Source organism: Salvia hispanica, chromosome 2 (genome assembly GCF_029641045.1).
Source record: "Salvia hispanica isolate PSC_SH4W2 chromosome 2, Shi_PSC_v1, whole genome shotgun sequence".
Lineage (NCBI taxonomy): Eukaryota > Viridiplantae > Streptophyta > Magnoliopsida > Lamiales > Lamiaceae > Salvia > Salvia hispanica.
The window spans coordinates 6,928,452-6,947,004 of NC_142693.1; the positions used below are offsets into that span (position 1 = coordinate 6,928,452).

General features: G+C 36.8%; 2 protein-coding genes across 2 annotated transcripts; one reads left to right on the top strand and one right to left on the bottom strand.

Annotated features, from left to right (window-relative positions):
• The first annotated feature begins 409 nt into the window (after positions 1 to 409).
• Positions 410 to 16,004, top strand: LOC125201347 (callose synthase 2-like). Its single transcript, XM_048099420.2, has 43 exons — positions 410 to 568; positions 1,275 to 1,504; positions 2,179 to 2,279; positions 2,935 to 3,053; positions 3,132 to 3,225; positions 3,410 to 3,520; positions 3,614 to 3,730; positions 3,975 to 4,064; positions 4,155 to 4,246; positions 4,430 to 4,556; positions 5,225 to 5,362; positions 5,453 to 5,529; positions 5,600 to 5,693; positions 6,549 to 6,671; positions 6,766 to 6,883; positions 7,172 to 7,509; positions 7,634 to 7,686; positions 7,766 to 7,826; positions 8,055 to 8,136; positions 8,223 to 8,272; positions 8,361 to 8,447; positions 9,011 to 9,142; positions 9,242 to 9,336; positions 9,419 to 9,503; positions 9,633 to 9,793; positions 9,884 to 10,007; positions 10,090 to 10,187; positions 10,273 to 10,402; positions 10,582 to 10,733; positions 11,245 to 11,354; positions 11,458 to 11,583; positions 11,704 to 11,772; positions 11,848 to 12,037; positions 12,119 to 12,272; positions 12,686 to 12,805; positions 12,886 to 13,001; positions 13,099 to 13,182; positions 13,398 to 13,510; positions 13,595 to 13,824; positions 13,915 to 14,712; positions 14,801 to 14,851; positions 15,144 to 15,329; positions 15,493 to 16,004. The coding sequence occupies exons 2-43, from the start codon at positions 1,321 to 1,323 to the stop codon at positions 15,739 to 15,741; spliced, it is 5,829 nt and encodes a 1,942-aa protein (XP_047955377.1). The 5' UTR covers positions 410 to 568; positions 1,275 to 1,320; the 3' UTR covers positions 15,742 to 16,004.
• Positions 16,005 to 16,653: 649 nt separating this feature from the next.
• Positions 16,654 to 17,570, bottom strand: LOC125202282 (protein VACUOLELESS GAMETOPHYTES-like). Its single transcript, XM_048100657.2, has one exon. It carries the CDS (start codon positions 17,568 to 17,570, stop codon positions 16,851 to 16,853), a length of 720 nt encoding a protein of 239 aa, XP_047956614.1. The 3' UTR covers positions 16,654 to 16,850.
• Positions 17,571 to 18,553: the final 983 nt, after the last annotated feature.

The following is an 18,553-nucleotide window of genomic DNA, read 5'->3' on the forward strand; positions in this document are numbered from 1 at the left end:
AATTGACACATCACAAATTTTGCAGAAAAATATCAATATACTGGATCACTGCATCTTCATTTAAGAAGTAAGAATCTTACAAATACTCACTGCCTGTCTCAGACAATATTAAATTATGCTTTGTTGTTTACCCGCGTTCCTGTCTTTCTTCAAAGTCAGTGAGGTGGCTCATTCTTCTCTCTCTATAACTAATGTTTTGTTCTATAATTTTCTATGCTTTCTCTTCTACACAATCAATCAAGTCTTTCTTTATTTATCAAGATAACAATAAAATTAATACTCCACATGTATAATTATTCTTAAAAGAAGATGATTAGTACTTTAAAATTAATGCTTTTTGCCAAATTTCTCTGCTAATTATCCTTCTACAAACAACACAATAATTGTGCCTTCACTACATTTCGTAACCACAAAAACAAACTTGATAAAAATGCCATCTTTGCTAGCCTTATAGGTAAACTCCAGTAGAGACCCTTTACTCTCTCTAGATATCCATAGAAAAAGAATTCTCGTTTCCAATAAACTTCACCTTGCTTTCAAGAATCACGCTCTCGTTGTTGTTTTCATGGTAAATTCAGCTTGGCTTTACTTTTCCGGAAGAGACACTGGGCTTGCTACTGTTTGATTTTAGGTGTCTCGCCTTTTTAATTTCATTTATGTGTGTTTTCATTCGGGAGAATATCACAGAAGACTATGGTCTTGGTTAGTAAAGTTTCTGCTTTTTCTTTATTGGAATTGAAATTGCATGATGATTTTTTTTTTGTTTTTGCATGATCAAGTGGTTGAGTTTACTTTAAAGTAAGAATTGCTTGACCGGAATGATTTATGGGATCCGATTGTTAAGCTAAGAGGGGAAGCATGATTTTGTAGTTAGTATCCTTTTTTTCCTCTTTTGGCAGCAAGAAACGTGTGGATGTTTGTAATCGACTTCTGTTTTCATATCGATGAGAAGTAGTGACATGGGTTTTAGGCATATCCAAGAAAGTGATTGAGTTTCTCGATTCTAGCAATTTTGATGATTTTGGTTTTTCTCTCTCTATTGTTTGTTTTCATGCATCCTCTGTTTCAAGTTGAGCCAAACAGGGGATTCTTTGAGATCCATCTTAATTATGCAAAGCTGCAGATAATTTGTATTGATCTCTCTAGTTAAAGATGAAGGGTTCTGAGTTTGTAGCATTTTATCTCATGACCGGGGATTTAAGTACTGAAATTGAATTAAGTATGGTGTTCCCTTAAACCTTCGCTTTAACAGATTTCGTTATAATTTTGGACAGGGCCATTGAACTGAGTTCTTGTCCGCTGTAAAGGTTTAAGGGTAAAATGGCTTATCAAAGAAGGGGGAATGATGGGCCACCGCAGAGGCGGATTCTGCGGACGCAGACTGCAGGTAATCTGGGGGAGTCAATGGACAGTGAGGTGGTGCCCTCATCTCTGGTTGAGATTGCGCCAATTCTTCGTGTTGCCAATGAGGTTGAGCCCATCAATCCTCGTGTTGCTTACCTGTGTAAGTCTTATTGCAATTTTTTGGGACAGAAATTTTGGTTATTATTGCTTTTTTCCTCTTTCAGTAAAGTGTCTGCTTGGGTTTTCTGCTAACATTTATTGCTCTTGAGCCATCCGAGAGTGATGCTTTGAAACCATACCCTTGTGTGTTTCTGATAATGGTTTTCTCTAAGAACTTTATTTAATTCTTTCTGAACTCTGGTGCTAGAACAGTCTAGTTCTTTGTATACTTCTTCACTAGAAATGTGAAGGTACAAGAATATTATTCATGTGTGTTTAGTTTTGATGATCTTTATGTCTTCATTCATATGTGTATTTAGTTTTGTTGCAACTTATAATGCCATCCCCTTTCCAAATATGCGACAAAGACCAGGCCAGATTTCATGAATCCACCTTCCTTTTCAGTTCTCTGTTGCAACCCTACCATGGCATGCTATAACTGAAATTACATTGACTCATCTGATGAAGTTTGGATATGCTGCTTTGTTTTAGAATATATTTGGGATTTTTAGCATCATTCTTTTCGTTTTGCACTATGTTCTGAGAAGATTAAGTTTGCAAAACTTCATTATGGGATTTCCCTGTTCTCACAAGAGATCATTATGATTTTGCACAGAACTTAAATGCTCTCTCTCTCTTCTATTCTCATGATTTTTTATGTCAATCCTGGTTCAGGCCGTTTCTACGCGTTTGAGAAAGCCCACCGTCTAGATCCAACATCAAGCGGTCGTGGAGTTCGTCAGTTCAAAACTGCTCTTCTTCAACGCCTTGAACGAGTAAGTGGTTATCTATTTTTCCTTAAGAAGTCCGATAAAACGAAAGGTAGGCATATATAACTCAGGATATGAATGCTTTCCAGTCGTTTGACTTTGTGGAACATAGTTTAGTACTTTGTTGCTAAGTGCTTGCCGCGATAATTTTATCCTCGTGGTGTTTATTGGTCTCATTTCATGATTTGGGGCGCTTTTTAGAATTCTTTCTTTTACCAGATTAGATTTTCTATACAATTAATAATTCTTGTTTTTTGTAATATGTGTATTTTTCTACCTGGGTTGTTATATGAGGACCTGTTTTTTTGTGTACGAGTCATCAAGCAATAATATTGATCTTGTACCATTTATCTATAGTCACTGATATATAAGTTTATGGCTTGCAGTTTAGAAATGTACACAAAATCGGTGAATGTTTCATAAAATTATGAGTCATCAACTGAAAAGTGTGTTATATTATATGGGTGAAGCATGTGAGCTCTAATATTTGCGACAAAATATCATATTGCTTGTGGTGTTATATTTACAATTTAACTCTATAAACATATTGCCATATACCTTGAAACTTCCTCAGATTACTCCAACTATGTCTGCAAGAAAATTCCTCCAATGCAGAATAATTCATTCAAATAAAATTCTGATATCATACATTTTGTTGAAGGAAAATGAGACAACATTAACAGCAAGAAAAGGAAGTGATGCACGGGAGATGAAGAATTTTTATCAGCTTTACTACAGGAAGTATATTGAGGCTTTGCAAAAAGCTGATAAAGCAGACCGGTAGATTACACTTCGATCATTATTTTTATTCTCTTATCCAAATCTATCTGTTTATTTACTATTTAATCTTTCATACAGTGCTCGACTTACAAAAGCATACCAAACAGCTGCGGTGCTGTTTGAAGTCTTGAAGGCAGTAAATCTCACAGAAGCTATAGAAGTGGATGATGAGGTAATGCATTTTGACTCTTTTCTGTAGCTCTTTAGCAGTACTACGAGTAAGTTCAAATAAATTTGGGTTTGTTTCTTATGTCATTGTTTCAGTATGCTAAAGATGTATCATTCGTATGTCAATTGTAGTTATATTGGATTAGGAATATTCATTGTGATCTGATTATCTGGTCATATTTATTCAGATCTTGGAAAAGCACACTGTGGTCAAAGAAAAGACCCAAATATATGTGCCTTACAATATCCTTCCTCTTGACCCAGAAAGTTCACATCAAGCAATCATGAGATACCCAGAGGTCAATTATATTCCCATCTTTATTATATATATATATTTGTAACTTTAGAATATGCACACTTATCAAAATATTATGACACTTTCTTTTTGTCAGATTCAAGCTTCTGTTACTGCACTTCGTAATACAAGAGGTCTTCCATGGCCAAAGGGATACAACAGAAAAGCTGATGAAGACATTTTAGATTGGCTTCAGGCTATGTTTGGTTTTCAGGTGCTAGTGTGCTCTTCTGTATTTTTGATGTAGATGCATATAATAAACTATCAAATGCAATATGAAGATATACCAAGCAAATTAAAAATGCATCATGATTGCATTATCAAAATCCAAGTTAGTAAAATATGATCATATACCTTAATACATAAGCCTGCACCAATAGAAATGACATCTACTTCCCAGGTCACATGAAAATGTGTCATCCTTTTCTTAAGATGTTGCTGTACTTGTTTGAGTGCAGAAGCATAGTGTGGCGAACCAGAGGGAACATCTGATTCTATTGCTTGCTAATGTACATATCAGGCAACCCAAACCTGATCACCAGCCCAAGGTATTTGGTTTTCTACTTATTTTGTTCATTCTTTTTATGTGGCAGCAGTACTGAATGTTCTGGAGATATTTCTATGTTGTTTCCATTTAGTTGGATGATAGGGCACTTACAGAAGTTATGAGGAAGCTTTTCAAAAACTACAGGAAGTGGTGCAAGTATCTCGGTCGCAAGAGTAGCCTATGGTGAGTATATGTTTTTCAGTTAGTTTATCGATTTTTGAATGTCAACTTACTTCGGCCAGCACCTTCACTATTCTTCGTGCATATTTGCAAAGGGAAGGATTTGGATATTGAGTTTATTACTCCACTTCTCAATTTCTCTCCTCTTACATAACCCTTATTGATTCTAATATTTTCACCCAATAGGTTGCCAACTATCCAGCAAGAAGTTCAGCAACGGAAGTTACTATATATGGGTCTATATCTTCTTATTTGGGGAGAAGCTGCAAACTTGCGATTCATGCCTGAATGTCTATGCTACATATATCATCATGTATGTATATATGCGATTCTTATTTTTACCTAAAGACATGTTTAGTGGTCCTATTTTAGGATGTTTATGCCCTTTTATTTTTTTACTAGTGTGGGTGCTTTTGTAATAATTAGATGGATGCAGTGTCCCTTTTCTATAAACTAGGGATAACCTTGGAAGGAAATGAGGAGGGAAGGAGATGTACTGAAAACCACCAGTAACTACAGAAGGGAGGGTGGGCGAGGGAGGCCTTAACAAAAAATTTGATGCCAAAACTTGTTGATCAAACCATGTTTCATTTTCCTGAACAAATAAATGAATATGTGAGATTTGAAAACTGGAGTCAATTATTAAAATATAATCGCTAGCCATTAAATATTGAGTTAGCGCCACCCTCTAAAGAGGTTTAAAACAGTTAAACTGTTATACATATCCACGATAGAGTTCAATGGCCTGCTGAAGTCCCTAATATTGTTCCTAAACTGTTTTTTTAATAAACATGCTGCTTTAGCTCTAGAATCTTGATTGAGATGAAAAATGTTACTGATGATCTTTTGGAATGTGCACTATTTAGTATGTCAAGTGTTTAGTTGGATGTGTTTTCTACAATTTACCCCCCATCAGCAAGTTTACATTTTCTTTACTTACCGAATGCTATGTAATTTCATTTGCTCTCACATTTTCTATAGATGGCATTTGAACTGTATGGCTTACTTGCTGGAAGTGTTAGTCCAACGACGGGTGAGCATATTAAACCTGCCTATGGTGGTGATGAAGAGGCCTTTCTGAAGAAAGTTGTAACTCCCATTTACAACGTGATTGCCAAGGTGCTACTCCTAGAATATGTTCTTGATTTATCGATGGTCCTTTCTCCAATAATTGACACTGGTGATCTAATTATCCAATCATCCTCTTAGGAAGCTTTGCGTATTAGAGGAGGAAGATCTAAGCATTCTCAATGGCGAAATTATGATGATTTGAACGAATACTTCTGGTAGAAACTTTATACGGAGTACTTTCTTAGCAGCTTCACATCATTTACTTATCTTGTTATCGAATTGTAGGTCAGTTAATTGTTTCAGACTAGGTTGGCCAATGCGTGCTGATGCTGATTTCTTCTGCCTTCCCATAGAAAATATCAATGCAGACAGAAGCGAGGTAGACACTACTTCTTTGTTACATAATGTACTGAATCACAAATTTATCTTTTGTTTCCTTTGACACTACATCGTTGAAATGTTGGCTCTGTAATTACTTCCATAAATTAGTAGATAACACACAGAGACATGTCTTTTGTTGATGTCATGTTTGTGTAAGCCTGTATCCTCTTAAGATGAAATGTATTTCTTGCATCTGATATATGGTTCTCACTCTTGCTTGAGATGAACATTACAAACTCTGCAAGTTTAATTTAGAAATTGTGTTGGATCAAAATCCAAAGTCTACATCTTCTATGGCAGCACATAATCATTATGTTCTACCTTGGCAATAGAATTAAGCCATATTACTCCCTTTGTTCCTTGTTAATTGAGTCACTTCTTTTTTGCACTCGTTTTGAAAAAATGATAATAACTAGTTAAAGTGGAGAGAAAGTAAAATAAGAGAGAGAATAAAAGTGACTCAATTAACAAGGAATGGAAGGAGTAATTAATAAGAATGATATAGTTAAAGTCTCCCTCATAAAAATGATGTTGAATATCATGTTATGTTTTTGGTCAGTATTGGAGATATTTTGGTAGTATTTTATTTTTTTCAATCCACCCCTCCCCCACTATAAATTATTTCAGGACTTCGTAGTTGGATGTAATCAAATTTATTAATGTTCAAGTACCAAGATACATCCAATTATGCTAATAATATCATGCTCAATTACCAGGATACATCTAATTGTGCTAATTATTGATCTCGCTACAGGATATGTTTCAGCATGCTAATATTCATAAACATTCTTAGTATGTTTGAGTTCGCTTCATGATTTATGTGTGTTTGTATTGTAATCTGCAACAAACCCAGGATAGAGAATCCGTTAAAGCAGATCGATGGATAGGAAAAATCAACTTTGTTGAAATTCGTTCGTTTTGGCACTTATTTAGGAGTCACGATAGGATGTGGAGCTTCTTTATTTTATGCCTACAGGTAATTTTGAATGCTTGTGTATTTACGTTCTACCATTTTATAGTTACCTTCCTGCAATCTCATTGGTCTTCCTTTGAATGTATTTCAACTGAAGGCAATGATCATAATTGCCTGGAATGGATCTGGTGATATAAGTGCTGTATTTGAAACTGATGTGTTCAAGAAAGTATTAAGCATTTTCATCACAGCAGCAATTCTGAAACTTGCACAAGGTAAGATAAACTATGGTAACATTCTGATGCTAATTATCCCTCTTGGCTTTGAACTTTTGTTAATTGTGAAAGAAGCCAACACACTTTTTTGGAATATCTGATCATTTTCCTTTCTATTATGTACATCCCCTCCTGAGAGCTCTTAATATATCAATTATTTTTATGGTCATTAAGATAACATATTGCATTATTGGACGAATATACTGTACAATCTTGTTTTATATGTGATGATCTCCCAGCTGCTAGATACTTACAGCCACCTTAACTGATTGCAATTCTGTTATGCAGCGGTTCTTGATATCATTATGAGCTGGAAAGCAAGGATGAGTATGTCACTGCATGTAAAGCTGAGATATGTACTAAAGTTTGTTTCTGCAGCAGCATGGGTGATTGTATTACCTGTGACATATGCATACAGTTGGAAAAATCCTTCTGGATTTGGACAGACCATTAAGGGATGGTTTGGCGGAGGTGGTTCGGGTTCCCCATCTTTGTTCATGATTGCGGTTTTTATCTACTTATCTCCAAATATGCTCTCTGCTTTGTTATTTTTATTTCCTTTGATCCGAAGGAATCTTGAAAGATCAGATTACAGAATTGTAAGGCTCATGATGTGGTGGTCACAGGTATAATTTTGTTCTGATATAAGACAATCCTGTAACTGGATTGTTGTTTCTATCTGTTAAATTAAAGTTTCGTTCATTGGTGTAATCTATGTCATATATTTAGTTTTCATTTTATTTTTTGTAGCCTCGGCTCTATGTTGGAAGGGGCATGCAAGAGAGCACATTTTCTGTGGCCAAGTATGTGTTGCTTCCATTGTCAGACTGAATTAATTTTCAACATAATTCATTAATATATTTGTGACTTTCTGTGTCCTAGGTACACTATCTACTGGGTTCTCCTTTTGGCAGCAAAGTTGGCATTTAGCTTTTACGTAGAGGTGTTTTTCTGTTATGTTTGGTATCAAGCTCTAGTAAATAAATGTCAAGCAAACGAAACATGATATACTTGCTTGTGCTAAACCCAAACATAACTTTGTCCATACTTATTGTCATTAAAATCTTGATTTACATTATCTAGAAGGGTCCTATCATGATGAATCGCAGACCGCTGGACCGTGAAACTGGTGTTTCAAAAATTGTCAAGTTGATTGTTTTCTTGTTTGCAGATAAAGCCTCTCGTACGTCCAACTAAAGAAATCATGAAGATTCATATAGGCAAATATCAGTGGCATGAGTTCTTCCCTCAAGGTAGCTATACTGGCTTCATATGTAATTCTGAAAGAAAATAATGTGCTGTAATTCAAAGATAAGTTAATAGCTCCCTTGTTTTGCAGCAAAAAAGAACATTGGGGTCGTGATTGCTCTATGGGCTCCCATTATTATTGTAGGTCCATCTGCACCCCTGTGATTGTTGTTTTATGCATGTTCCTGTGCTCCTTTATCGACAATCTCTAACTCACTATTAATTTCAGGTATACTTTATGGACACTCAGATTTGGTATGCTATCTTTTCCACCATATTTGGAGGTATATATGGGGCATTTCGTCGTCTTGGAGAGGTGCGCTAAGATTATCTTTTTCATGATCATGCATTAGATTAGCGTCTTCTGTGGTTCTATGTTTCTTGTTTTCTTCATTATCATTGAGTTCTGTAGCTTTTAGTTATTCAACCACATCAGTCTCATAAACTGCAGTGATCAACCACTGTGTGCTGATTATACATGTATCTTTCTCCGCTTAAAAGTTGTTGGTTGTACAGTCCCACACTCATCCTGGAATAACTCAGTAAACCATATTTGTAGGAAGTACATATCAAAAATGAAATTTTGGTTTGACTACTGAAATTGAAAATTTCTTGGCTGTTGCATGTCCTAGAAAATATTTTCTTTCTATCGAATTTGGCTGTCCTAGTGAGTGGCAGGATCTCTAACACAACCAGTTAGTTATGAGTTCTTCAGCCACTTTCCGATATACTAATCTAGCTTCTCTTATGTTCCTTACATGCAATTATGTAGTGAAGTTTTTGAACTTTCTTTGAGATATAACCATCTCTATGTGTAATGCTGCTGTTATTCCAAAAAATATGTCATTTTAGCTTTCTTTTCTCTTTCTTCTCTGTCAGATTCGAACATTGGGAATGCTTAGGTCTCGCTTTGAGTCGCTGCCTGGTGCTTTTAATGCTTGCTTGATTCCGGTAGAAAAAGATGAAAAGCCAAAGGGACTAAGGGCCACATTCTCCCGCAAATTCCCTGAGGTTTGAACTGTGATAGGGTTTACAGTTGTAGTCTTTCCTTCGTGCTTTTCTTTGATGATGAGATCTACAGTTCCAACTAGGATTTACTGGCCTTTGCAGATCCATTCTAATACGGATAAGGAGGCAGCAAAGTTCTCTCAAATGTGGAACAAAATAATTGAAAGTTTTAGGGAGGAGGATCTAATAAATAACAAGTAATCAGTAACTGATCACTCCCTTACGTGAAATATCTCTCAGCTCAGAATATAAATTATAATTAATTTCCTTACTTGACAGGGAAATGAATCTACTACTCGTTCCATATCGTGCTGACCGTGAGTTGGACCTTATTCAGTGGCCTCCTTTTTTACTTGCTAGCAAGGTTGGATGGTTGGCAGTCTTTTAAATGCATTTTTCTCTTTGCTTTTACTCACTTTCTTTATTCTTTTGGGTTTTCACCCCATATTATTTCATTGCAAAGAGAAGTTATTATACACTATTTTCTGTATAGCTTCCTATAGCTCTTGATATGGCAAAAGATAGCAACGGGAGAGATAAGGAGCTAAATAAGAGATTGAACAGCGACCCATACATGCGATGTGCTATTCGTGAATGTTATGCTTCTTGTAAAAACATCATCAACTTGTTGGTACTCGGAGAACATGAGAAAGTGTAAGTTTACTTTTTACCATCCAACCTATTAAAAATGTTCTATCTATAAAGATTAAGTGTCCAATAATTTCCCTTGTTTGATGTCTTCAGGGTTATAGATGAGATATTTACCAAAGTTGATTATCACATAGAACAGGGTAATCTCTTGAAGGAACTTAACATGAGTGCACTTCCGAACCTCTATAAACAATTTGTGGAGCTGATACAAATTTTGGTAAAGTTTGTATGATTTATTGAAACTACAATTTCAATGAAATGATGTTGAGAATCTGAGAAAGAACTGCCTTACCCTGCAGAGTAAAAATATAAAGGAGGACAGAGATCAACTGGTTATTGTCTTGCTTAATATGCTCGAGGTTGTAACAAGAGACATAATGGAAGATTCTGTTCCTAGGTATGATTGCTAACAGACAAAAACTTGTTAAAAATGGATGAAATTTGCCTGATTATTTTCCCACCTTATCATTTGTCTCTTATAGTATGCTAGATTCTAGCCATGGTAATTCCTATGGGATGGATCAGGGGATGACCCCACTTGATCAACAACGTCAGTACTTTGGGAGTGTTAATTTTCCAATAACAAAAGAAACAGAGGCATGGAAAGAGAAGGTAAGTATACAGAAGGGAACTTTTCTTATTGATATTTGGTTTAGCATTGCTGCTAAAATTTACTAAGCACATGAGATAAAGATCATAGTACCAAGATGAAATGTGTCCATAAACAGATAAAATATAGCAGTTAGATCACCTTATTACTACGTACTCAGAAATAGCTGCTCATGCATCAGATTGGGCGGCTCCATCTCCTGCTCACAGTGAAGGAATCTGCTATGGATGTTCCATCTAATATAGAAGCCAGGAGGCGCATTTCATTCTTCTCAAACTCATTGTTTATGGACATGCCTCTCGCTCCCAAAGTCCGGAACATGCTCTCCTTTTCGTAAGCTCTCCTGACGATAAATTATCATATGAGCCACATTCTTTACTTTTAAGTTTACTGAATTTATGCCCCTTAAGTAATTGGTTATCCCTTCTTCCTGCAATTTGACATCATTTGCAGTATATGTCAACCATAGAGATTCATATCCTTAGATGATATCTGTTCCCCAGAATTGGTTATTTCTGTTCTCTTCCTATTTTTGACTCATGGCTGACATCAACATTCTGGAGGAAAACATCCATTGCTGTAGATTCCAGATTCGGTTTTGAACTTTTGATACTTCTCTTGAAGGATATGGCACTTGAGTAAATTTCATGACATTTTAAGCTTAGAACGTCTAAGCTTCCTCCTCATTCTTGAAGCTGCAGTTATTGTAAATATGATTTCTCAGGGATGTCTAATGGAAATTAGTCAGATATATTCTAAATTTAGCTTCCTGATGAACACTCCCTTTTTTACTCAATATTTAACAAATGTGTAAGGCTTTTGTGTTTCACCTTTTATTGTGCAGCATCTTAACTCCTTATTATGACGAAGAGGTTATCTTCTCTGTTGATTTGCTGGAAAAACCAAATGAAGATGGCGTGTCAATACTCTTTTATCTTCAAAAGATTTTCCCAGGTTTGTTCATTTTTCACTGGATGCTTGAAAGTGTCATGCATATGTTCTGGTGTAATTTTAGAAATTCCTCGTATTAATATATACTATAATTCAAATTCTGCAGATGAATGGGAAAACTTTCTGCAACGAGTTGGATGCCAAAATGAAGACGATCTCAAGGGAACTCCAGAACTGGAGGAAGAGCTTCGTTTATGGGCATCATATAGAGGCCAAACATTGACCAAAACTGGTAGTTCCTTCTATTTTTTCATTCCTTTCCTTTTTTGAGATAAGGGAGGGGCTGAGTTGCTTCCTTCAGGTCTATCCTCTTTTTAATGTATATGCTCATGAAATTTTGTCCTTCTTATAGTCCGGGGTATGATGTACTATCGGCAAGCTTTGGAGCTTCAGGCTTTCTTAGATATGGCAAAGGAGGAAGGTGCTCATGAATTTTCTAGAGTTCCCTTAAACTTGAGAGAGAGAGACTAACTATATCTGTTAATACTTGCTACAGATTTGATGAAAGGGTACAAGGCTGCCGAACTGAATTCAGAGGAACAAGTAAAAAATGAAAATTCGTTACTAACGCAATGCCAAGCTGTGGCAGACTTGAAGTTCACGTACGTAGTGTCCTGCCAACAGTATGGAACTCAGAAAAGATCTGGTGATCGCCGTGCAACTGATATTTTAAAACTCATGACAAAGTATGATCCATGAATTTTCTTTCCTTGTTGAATTGGTTATGTGTTCAATATGTAAGAGCTTTTCTATAATGTGATGAGCAGGTATCCATCACTACGGGTAGCTTATGTCGACGAGGTTGAAGAAACAGGTGGAGATAAGCATGGTAAAAAGGTTGAGAAAGTGTACTATTCATCTCTTGTAAAAGCTATGCCAAAGTCTGTTGACTCATCGGAGCCAGATCAGAAATTGGACCAGGTAAAAGTCCCTGCATGTGATACTTCCTCCGTCCATGAATAGTACGCAACAATTACTATGTTTTCATGTCCACAAATAATCTGAACTTTCCTTTTTAGCACATGACCCCACGCTCTACTTTATATTTCAACCTTACAAACATAATAATAATGGAATGCTACTCTGTTTCACTCTGGTTTGTGCTTGACTAGAATCATATGTATCTACCCTTGGTTTGGTTTAAAGCTTGGAGCTTTCGGTGTTTGTTGGCCCTTCTTTTTTGGACTGAATTTCTAATTCCATAGCACCATCAACACTCAAAATCCCTCAATGTCACATTATTTGTCACCACCAGCTTCCCCTTGAACACGCATTGCAACGTTTTTACTATAGCTATGCTATAATACTGACAAATACTGAGGCTTCCTCACCAGGTTATTTACAGGATAAAACTTCCTGGAAATGCCATATTGGGTGAAGGCAAACCAGAAAATCAAAACCATGCTATAATATTCACCCGTGGTGAAGGCTTGCAAACCATTGACATGAACCAGGTATTGTAAAATCAACAGTTGAGAAAATGGAGTTTCAAAAATCTTAGCATGATGGCAGTGATCAAACATTTCATTTCCAGGACAACTACATGGAAGAAGCCTTCAAAATGAGAAACCTATTGCAAGAGTTCCTCAAAACGCATGGTGTCAGGAAACCAACAATTCTTGGACTTAGAGAACACATATTCACTGGCAGGTATGGTGCATTGAGGACTTGAAGGAGCATTATTCTAATTTATATTCCAAATTTGATATTTATCAGGCTCTTGACCTTCATTTTCCAATTTGTGTAGTGTATCTTCACTTGCCTGGTTCATGTCAAATCAAGAGAACAGTTTTGTGACTATTGGCCAGCGATTGTTGGCCGATCCACTGAAGTAAGTTCTTGAAATAGTTTTTTCTTATATAAAATTTTCCTTGTTCGAACATAATAGTTGCTTACTAGTAGTACTTTATTTGGCAAAAAAAGCAATTCAGAGCTGTGACTGGGAGTACTTTTCCATATCTAAGCCTGTGTCCTCCCATTTCTCTGACCATCCTAAAGACTTGCATGCTTGTGCAGTTTCTTATATAACGTTATCTGATATTTCAGGGTTCGTTTCCATTACGGCCACCCGGATGTATTTGATAGATTGTTTCACCTGACAAGAGGGGGTGTCAGCAAAGCTTCTAAGATCATCAACTTAAGCGAGGATATATTTGCAGGCACATATTTTTGAAATAGCCCTTTGTGTTTAGTTCTAGAGAATTTTGGTTTCAACATTCTTATACATCTCTTTACTCTTGAAGGTTTCAATTCCACACTTCGTGGAGGCAATGTTACTCATCATGAATACATGCAAGTGGGTAAAGGAAGAGATGTTGGGCTCAATCAAATCTCACTTTTTGAAGCAAAGATAGCTTGTGGAAATGGGGAGCAGACTGTGAGCCGTGATATTTACAGGCTAGGACATCGCTTCGACTTCTTTCGCATGCTGTCATGCTATTTCACGACAGTTGGCTTCTATTTTAGCACTTTGGTATTCTTCACACCTGACACAATTTTTTCAATAATACAGCCTTTGTATTGTTGCATCTAAAGTTCTGACCCATTTTTTGTTTTTTTGCAGCTGACGGTGCTCACGGTCTATGTGTTTCTATACGGGCGTCTTTATCTCGTTTTAAGTGGGCTTGAACAGGAGTTAAGTACCCATCCAGCAATACGAGACAACAAACCTCTTCAAGTTGCTCTTGCTTCACAGTCCTTTGTGCAAATTGGGCTCTTAATGGCTTTGCCTATGATGATGGAGATAGGGCTTGAGCAGGGTTTCCGTCATGCATTGACTGATTTTATTCTGATGCAACTGCAACTTGCTCCTGTATTTTTCACATTTTCTCTAGGAACAAAGACTCATTACTATGGTAGGACTTTGCTTCATGGAGGTGCACGATATAGGGCCACAGGTCGAGGATTTGTCGTGTTCCATGCAAAGTTTGCTGAAAACTACAGATTGTATTCACGGAGCCACTTTGTCAAGGGAATTGAACTAATGATTTTACTGCTTGTTTATCACATATTTGGACGAGCATACAGGGGTGTGGTTGCATACGTGTTGATTACTGTGTCTGTATGGATTTTGGTGGGCACATGGCTCTTTGCTCCATTTCTCTTCAATCCTTCTGGCTTTGAATGGCAAAAAATAGTCGATGACTGGGCGGATTGGATTAAATGGATGAATAATCGTGGAGGTATTGGTGTGCCTCCTGAAAAGAGTTGGGAATCTTGGTGGGAGAAAGAGCAAGAGCATCTCTGGCACTCTGGAACACGTGGTACAATATTTGAGATATTGCTGTCGATACGTTTCTTCATTTATCAGTATGCACTTGTTTATCATCTGAGCTTCACCAAGAGACACGATAGCATTCTGGTATGCTATGTTTCTCAAAGTAAATTGCAGGTTTTTCTACTTAAAATGTAATTAGTGTAACGATGTCAACGTTGTCCTTTTTGTGCAGATATATGGTCTTTCCTGGTTGGTCATTTTTGCAGTCCTCCTAATTGTAAAGGTAAGAGTATATTCTGTAGTTTTAACTTGAAATTTCTCGGTTGTGTGTTGATGTTTGTTTCATTCAATCTAGTTGAGTTCTTGCTGATTTTTCTTCGGGCATAGATTTCATTACATGAAAAAGAACAACCAAGAATAAGTGCATGCTTTGCCATTTCAGGGTGTCCCCCAAATTAATGTGCACTTATTTCTTTTTGGCTTTTAAACACAATTTCTGTATCTTTTGTAGTCTCTTCAACAATATAGAGTATGCATGACAATTGTCGCTATTAATCTCGATGAAACTTTCTCAGGTTGTTTCATTAGGCAGGCGGCGATTCAGTGCTGATTTTCAGCTCGTGTTTCGGATGATTAAGGGCTTCATCTTTCTTTCATTTGTTTCTGTACTAATCACGCTAATCGCTCTTCCTCACATGACTTTCCAAGATGTTATAGTTAGCATCCTTGCATTTATGCCAACTGGATGGGGTTTACTTCTGGTAAGAAAAAGTTTCCTTCTTCTATTCATCAGTTCATTTAACTTTTTTTTTTTGAAAAAGCACACCATCCCTGCTTTTTTCACAAGAGATGGGGAAAGAAAACTCATTATGCATTTTGTTAGTCTCTGACTTATTTTGAATGAATTGAAATGAACCAAAACAGATTGCACAAGCTATGAAACCATTGGTGGTTAGGCTTGGAATCTGGGGTTCAGTGCGGACGCTTGCGCGGGGTTATGAAATGGTAATTGGGTTGCTGTTATTCACTCCGGTTGCATTCTTGGCGTGGTTCCCCTTTGTTTCTGAGTTCCAAACTCGGATGCTGTTCAACCAAGCTTTCAGCAGAGGTCTGCAGATATCGCGTATTCTTGGTGGGCCGAAGAAGGATCGTTCCTCCAGCAACAAAGAGTAAAGGAAGTTGGACATGGTTTGTCTGGAATGGAAGTCTGTAAATAGAAGAGAAGTTGGCCTCTTTCAACCTGTGGAAGAGGATCACTTGCTCTAGTGTGCATATAGCAGTTTAGATTGTGCTATCTAGTAATTGTTGGCTGCTGTTTTGTATAGCCAAGTCCAATGATTAGGGTTTTGGCATCCTTAACACTCAAATGTTAGTTTTTGGTGAATCTATTTTGGGTGAAATGGTTAGACATGCAAGTGTTTTGGCTTCTCTACTAATCGATTTGGTTTTTTGCCTATGGAACTGAAAAACCTAACCAAACTCACCAGAAATCTGAACTACAAAAACCAATCTTAACCGTAAAACCTTACAAATTCCACAAATATATCCAAACAAAATTGAAGAAACCGAAATCCAAACTATCAAATCCAAACCTGAAAATTTGAAATTGCACTAATATATCCAAAATTCGAAAAATGGAGTTTATTTTAGGTATAACATAATATAATATAAAAAATAAAATTTTGTTTTTTCAGTTTTTAAACATCTGAACCTGAAAAATCGAATATTGCCAAAATTTTAAACTAAACTGAACCAAACCAAAATTAAATAGAATCAAATTTTAAATTTCGTTTGATTTTAATCCGATATTTGATTTTTCGGGTATTTTCCTCTATCCCTATTCTCCAATACTCCTCCCATCCCTAAAAATTTGTCACATTTTTCCATTTCTGTTCGTCCCACAAATTTTGTCACATTTAATTTTTTTCCTTTTTTGATAATGAACCGCACATTCCACTAACTCATTTCCGATCACATTTTATTATAAAACTAACACATTAAAAGTAGGACCCACTACCTACTAACTTTTTCAACCCACTTTCCATTACATTTCTTAAAACTCGTACCGATCAAACTATGACAAAATTTAAGTGACTGAGGGAGTACCTTATATTGCATTGATTATAAAGTGGCATTCATTGAAAATCATCACCATATAGAGAGATGACCATACAATACATAGTAGAATGATGCATATAAACAAACAAACAAACAAACATTCAAAGACTAAATTGAACCAACAACCCGAACACACAAACAAGATACTCCATGAACATGATGAATCAGAAGGTTCTCCTCCATGAATTGGCGAGGCTGTTCATGAACTGCGCATTCTGCCGCGCCATTTGCATCTGAAACTCCAGCCTAGCCCTCTGATTCTCCATGTCAATTCTCGCCTTCGCTAGCTGCAATTCAATAGGCAATTCCTCTTCCTCTTTGTCTTCTTCTTCTTTTTCTTCTTCTTTCTCCTTTGCTTCAGCAGAAAAGGCACAATCCAAATCGGTAACAAAATCGCACTCCTTGCAGTAGTAAGTCCAGTATCCCTCCGTCACGGCCTCGTCGCACGCGTCGCAGTAGAAGAAGGTGCAGCCGTCGACGTTAGCCTTGGTGGTGGTGTAGTGAAGTTTGAGAGCGTGCTCGTGCGCTTTGCACTCGACCGAGTCGGGCAGGAGAGCGCATTTCACGTGCATTCTGTGGTCGCATTCGTCGCACTGGAAGCCGAAGGCTTGGATGAGGTCGCCGCAGGCGTCGCAGCTGTAGTAGAGGCTGTGCTCCGGAGGCTCGGAGAGGAGGGAGAAGGAGTGGTTAGGGTCGGACTTGTGCTTCAGCTTTTTTGGTAGTTCGGAGCACGATTGGTGGAGGATGAAGTCGCAGTCGCGCTTCGTGCATGAGAAGGCCGTGGCGTCCGAGAGGTCTTGCTCGCAGACGGAGCAGGTCTTCTCGCCGGAATCCTCGGCGGTGGCTAGTTTTAGACCGTGTTTGTGGCCGTGGAATTTCTTCATTTTGTTTTTTGTGTGCTTTTAGTCCTTTACCATGTAGTATTTGTAGTGTCCAATGTTCAAGTGGTGCGATTATAATTTTGTTTTGTGAGTTGGCAAATTATTTGATTGGTGAAGTTTAACCATGGGAGTTTTTCTAATTCATTGACTTATTATATAAATGAAAAGTCAATCTTTGATAAATGCATTTAATTATGCAACTTGATCCCAAAATGTAATGTCGATTAAAAATCCCTCAAAGTAGGTGAATAGGATACCATGCAGAAATTACTAGTCATGATATGCACTAATTAACACATCATCGTTTTCAATATTTGTAATTAAATGAGCACAATATTAGAAGTCAATGGTAGAATTAAGTAGATCGTGCAGCCTTGCTGGCTTGTCGTTTTCATAACAACTCTGGGTTTATAGTCAAACAATTTGCTTATACTTTTGAGGAGATAGTTGACCTTAAATTAATTACTTAATTGTTCGCAAATAGTGAGCGTTTACCCGAGAAATATAAACGTAGCGGTCTCCGCCTCTAAATCCATGATCAGTTGCCATGTTCATGTATACTCTGAAAAAATAATTTATTTTAGTAGTAGATAAGTGCGTACATCAAATTGGGGTCGAGTGGATATGTGCGTACATCAATCAAATTCTGATTAATTAAAGAACCACATTTTGCTTTACTTTTAATGGTGAAGAAGAAAATCGATGTGAACGTACTGCATGAAATGTTGGGAGAGGTAGATGCCACAATATGCGTCCCGAAACATATGGGGTTCAGATAGAAATATTAGTAGATAGAAAAATACTTTAGCAATTGAAATATTCTAATATATGTATTCGAATATGATACATATGATATTTGAAAATATAAGGATTTTTAAAGCTTTGTGGAATTGTTCAATTGCTAAAATTGTACTCCTCCGTCCCTTTATAGCTGAGTCGTATTCCTTTTTGAGTTGTCACATTATAGCTGAGTCATTTTCTTTTTT